The sequence below is a fragment of the Callionymus lyra genome, chromosome 18 (genome assembly GCF_982586985.1).
Source record: "Callionymus lyra chromosome 18, fCalLyr1.hap1.1, whole genome shotgun sequence".
NCBI classification, from domain to species: Eukaryota; Metazoa; Chordata; class Actinopteri; order Syngnathiformes; family Callionymidae; genus Callionymus; species Callionymus lyra.
Window position 1 is genome coordinate 467,501 of NC_141835.1, and position 5,000 is coordinate 472,500.

The 5,000-nt window shown below is 46.8% G+C and overlaps 1 protein-coding gene across 1 annotated transcript in view; it reads right to left on the reverse strand.

The window, feature by feature from the left end:
• Positions 1 to 5,000, reverse strand: part of gabra2a (gamma-aminobutyric acid type A receptor subunit alpha2a) — a 17,190-nt gene that overhangs the window by 152 nt on the left and 12,038 nt on the right. The window contains exons 8-9 of the mRNA XM_087780368.1: positions 927 to 1,129; positions 1 to 139 (exon numbers count right to left, since the gene is read on the reverse strand). The exon at positions 1 to 139 is cut by the window's left edge and continues 152 nt beyond it. Coding sequence (XP_087636494.1) covers positions 1 to 139; positions 927 to 1,129 — 342 coding nt within the window. The remainder of the gene's footprint in view (positions 140 to 926; positions 1,130 to 5,000) is intronic.

Genomic DNA, 5,000 nt, shown 5'->3' on the forward strand with positions numbered 1-5,000 from the left:
CGGGTCTGGACTCGGGTCTGAGTGGGTTCGTAACCGTGGAGACGGTGGCGAGCGAAGATTCTTTGCTGATGTTGGGAGCGAAGTTGGCGAAAGCAACAGCGTAAGCGTTGTTTTTCTTCATCTTCCAGGAGCCCTTCTTCTTCTCATGGTTACACACATGGTTACACACATGGTTACACACATGGTTACATACATGGTTACACACATGGTTACATACATGGTTACACACATGGTTACACACATGGTTACATACATGGTTACACACATGGTTACATTTCATACTTGCTGCACGTACTTACTACACAGAGGTACACACACAGAGGTACATAAACAGACGTACACAAACAAAGGTGCACACACACACACATAGGTACCCACACATAGGTACACAAACAGAGGTACACAAACACTGGTGCACACCCAGTGGTACACAACCACTGGTACACACCCACTGGTACACACCCACTGATACACACACAGAGGTGCACACACAGCGGCGCACACGCACACAGGTACACACACAGAGGTGCACACGCATAGGTACACACATGTACACACAAATAGGTACACAACCACTGGTACACACCCACTGGTACACACCCACTGATACACACACAGAGGTACACACACAGAGGCGCACACACATAGGTACACACAGGTACACACAAATAGCTACACACACAGAGAGGTACACACAGACAAGTACACACACAGGTACACACACACAGGCACACACACGCACACAGGTTCACACACAGATGTATACACACACATACACACACACGCACATACAGAGGTACATACACACACAGGTACACACAGGTACACACACACCCCCACACATACACACACAGGTACACACAGAGGTACACACACAGGTACACACACAGGTACACACAGACAAGTACACACACAAACACACACACCTTGTCGTGCAGGAGACTCTTGCCGTCCCAGGCCCAGCCTCTCTTGGTGAAGTAATTCACTGTCGCGAACTCGATGAGGGCCGAGAAGACGAAGGCGTAGCAGACGGCGATGAACCAGTCCATGGCGGTCGCGTAGGCAACTTTAGGGAGAGAGTTCCTGGCACTGATGCTGAGGGTGGTCATGGTCAGCACTGTTGTGACTCCTGCAGCGACACACACACACACACACACACACACACACACACACACACACACAACCACAAGTTGACATTAGTAGACACTTTCTTCTCAACACCGACATTCTAAAGTATGTGTGTGTGTTTGTGTGTTAAAATGTGTATGTGGGTGTGTGTTAAAGTGTGTGTGTCACCACGTATCATTAATGTTCTCCATCTCTAAGGGACTCGTTGTATGAACAAAGCATGATTACAGCTGGCTGGAGTGAAGCCATTATTACGTCATTATGGACTCTCGTGACCTCTCTCTTTTTTATGAAAAATTGCTGTATTTGCTGTGGATAATTTGGAAAAAAACAATTTCCCGAAGGAGACCTCCTGAGGGATCAATAAAGTTACTTACTTACTTAACTTACCTTACCTTACCTCCGAGGTGAAAAGAGGAGCCGAATGCGTAAGCCTCCTCTGCCAGTACATAGCCTCTCCACCACAAAGACTCCTGCAGTGCCTCCACGTGGCCATACATGTTAACTGGGTACTATGCAGTCCCAGGCTAAACTACAGGGGATCTCGGAGCAGCAGTTGGCCCCAGAGATGTGGTGTGCAGGCCCACCAGCCAGTGGTCATGCCCTGACGCCCGTCAACCACTGCCCCAGCTTTAAAATAAAGGTTAAGGGAGCACACCCCAACAGAAAAGCATGTGCTGGCGGTGCACAACAGGCGGGCCTAAACAAGAGCTAGGTCCCGGCAGCCTCCTGCAGCTAGGGTGGGGAGCTGGTCATCCTGGGCTTACCCTCGCCACCAGACCTACCCTATCTTGGTGAAGATAGTGCTACTGGTGATAGCACACCCCTAGAGCACTTAAAATATCCTATTGCGCAGGTATCCATCTATTACCACGGTGAACTTACCTGGATCCATATCTGGTCAAAGTCTGGCGGCGATGGGGTTTTTAGCGACAGGAGCAGGTTTGAATAGACTGGGAGCTCCTAGTCAGAGCCCTGCACGTCAGCGGCACAGGGTAAAGGTCGCCTTTAGCTGGGGCTGAGTGGCAGCTATTCTCGGCAGACCCCTGTGCGACTGAGCAGCCCCTATATATGGACCACACTGCTCACCTCAAGCGAGGAAGGGCCTAGAAAAGTTGGCCCAAAAATTGCCCACTCAACCCTCACCTGGACAGGCTACCGCAGCTGTCGGATCATTCCACTTCTGCGGTCGAAACAGAAGAAACACGTATTTTAACCTCAAGCTGGCTTCATGGAACATAAGAACCCTCTTGGACTCTTTTGGAAAGTCTGAACGACCTCACAGAAGGACAGCCCTGGTTGCGTCTGAGTTGAGACACTATAACATCGATCATTGCTGCCCTGAGTGAAACCAGGCTCCTTGATGAGGAGGGCATTGGCTACACTTTCTACTGGAAAGGCTATCCCCGAGGTGGACAACATCTGCACGATGTGGGCCATTAAGAACACACTACTTGCTTGGGGACTTTAATTCTCAAGTTTGGCGGGATAGTGGTATTTGGAAGGAGGTGCTTGGCAGTCATATATCGGTCAGGCCAACTCAAATGGCATAAGGCTACTGACCCTCTGTTCCGAGCACAACCATAACTAACACCATCTTCCAGCAACAGAACAAATATAAACATCATGGATGCACCCACGTTCAAAACACTGGCACCTGATTGATTACATTATTGTATGGCGCTGTGACATCAGGGACGTTCTCCATACCCCGGCCATGAGAGGTGCAGAACGCTGGACAGATCATCGCATGATAATGACCGAGGTCCTCGTGAAAGTGCCCCCCTATGCGGAAACACGGACCCAGTAGAAGGAGATTAGACTGTGCCCGTCTGAAAGATGCCACGACTAGGAATGAGTTTCGTCGCTCCCTGGCTGAGAAACTAGAGGAGCTAGAACCTCCTAAGTGGTGACAGTACCACAGAACAACAATGGTCCACTGTTACATCAGCCCTTCAGGAAGCAGCAGCCAAATCAATTGGATACAAAAGCAAGAACCATCAGGAATGGTTTCATAACAACTCAGAGTCGATCCATAACCTGCTAGTAAGTAAGTAAGTAATTTTTATTTATATAACGCTTTTCCAGACCAGGGTCACAAAGCGCTTAAACAATCAAACAATACTCAATAAAGTATATACTTTACAGGTCAAGATAATACTGAGAACAGAACAGGAGTTCCAGAAAGAATCAAGGAAAAGCCTGAACACATAGAAACGTCTTAAGATGTTTCTTAAAGGAGTCAGTAGATCATCAAACACACATGTTTCTTGAAGGAGTCAGTAGATCATCAAACACAGATGTTTCTTGAAGGAGTCAGTAGATCATCAAACACAGATGTTTCTTGAAGGAGTCAGTAGATCATCAAACACAGATGTTTCTTGAAGGAGTCAGTAGATCCATCAAGCGCAAAGAGAGAGAAGATCGTTCATAAGCTTAGGAGCAACAGCCTGGAAGGATTTCTCTCCTCTGGTCCTGAACCGTGTGCGTGGAACCATCAGTAGATTCCTCAGAGCCCGAGCTGGGGTGTAAGGCTGGATCAGATCATGAAGGTCTGACCATGAATAGATCTGAAAGTAAGAACCAGAATTTTAAAGTTGATCCTGAAAGAAACTGGAAGCCAGTGAAGAGTTTGAAGGAGAAATGTGAGTTCTTCTACTAGAGCGGCTCAGAGTTCTGAATCAACTGCAGACGAGACGATCCTTCTTGTTAAGACATGAAAACAAACTGTTACAATAGTCCAGACGAGAAGAAACAAACCCATGGATTATAAGATCCAGATCATGTTGTGACAACATTTTCCTAAGTTTAGAGATTTTTCTCAGTTGAAGGAAACAGTTTCTGGTCAGTTTTCTACAGTGTTGAACAAGAGACATGTCTTTATCAAATACAACACCCAGGTTTCTCAGGCTCAGTTTGACAGACTGACCTAAGTCACTCAAGTACTGACTCAACCCTGGAATCTTATCATCAACAATCACCAGAGTTTCAGTTTTGTCCACATTTAGCTGTAAAGTGTTTTCATTCAGCCATTTTGGGCCCCCAGAGGGGGAACACCCGCGCTAGGCAGCACAAGGCAGCACAAGGCACATCAGGAAACCCTGAATAACCCTCCTCCAACCCCGCAAGACAGAGATGGCAGAGAGCACGACGGGAAGTACAGAGAACTTCCATGCAGAATGTCTGGTGGACGGAGAAGGCACGTGAGATTCACGCATTTGCAGATAGAAATGATATTCACAACTTTTATAACTCTGTGAAATCTATCTACGGCCCATCAAGTCACTGAATCACTCCCTGAAAACAGCAGATGGGCTTAAAGTCCTGCACCAGGATAGTGTCCTAGTAAGGTGGGCTGAACATTTCAGCACCCACCTAAATCAGGACTCTGATGCAGACTACACCATCCTGGAAGAACTGCCTGAATTCCCCCCCTATGGACAACCTTAGTCAACCTCCATCCTTCCTAGAAGTTCTGTCCGCTGTACGCACCCTGAAGGATAACAAGTCTCCAGGCTCTGATAATATCCCTAGAGAACTTTTAAAACAGGGAGAACATTCCACCGCTACATCTCCATGGTCTGGGCTGATGAGAACATCCCACAGCAATGGAGAGAAGCCACAAAAGCATTTTTAACCTCAAGAACATCAAGAACATCAAGAACATCAAGAACATCAAGAACATCAAGAACATCAAGAACATCAAGAAAAACAAGGACATCAAGAACATCAAGAAAAACAAGGACAACAAGAACATCAAGAACATCAAGAACAACAAGAACATCAAGAACATCAAGAAAAACAAGGACAACAAGAACATCAAGAACATCAAGAACATCAAGAACATCAAGAACAACAAGAACATCAAGAAC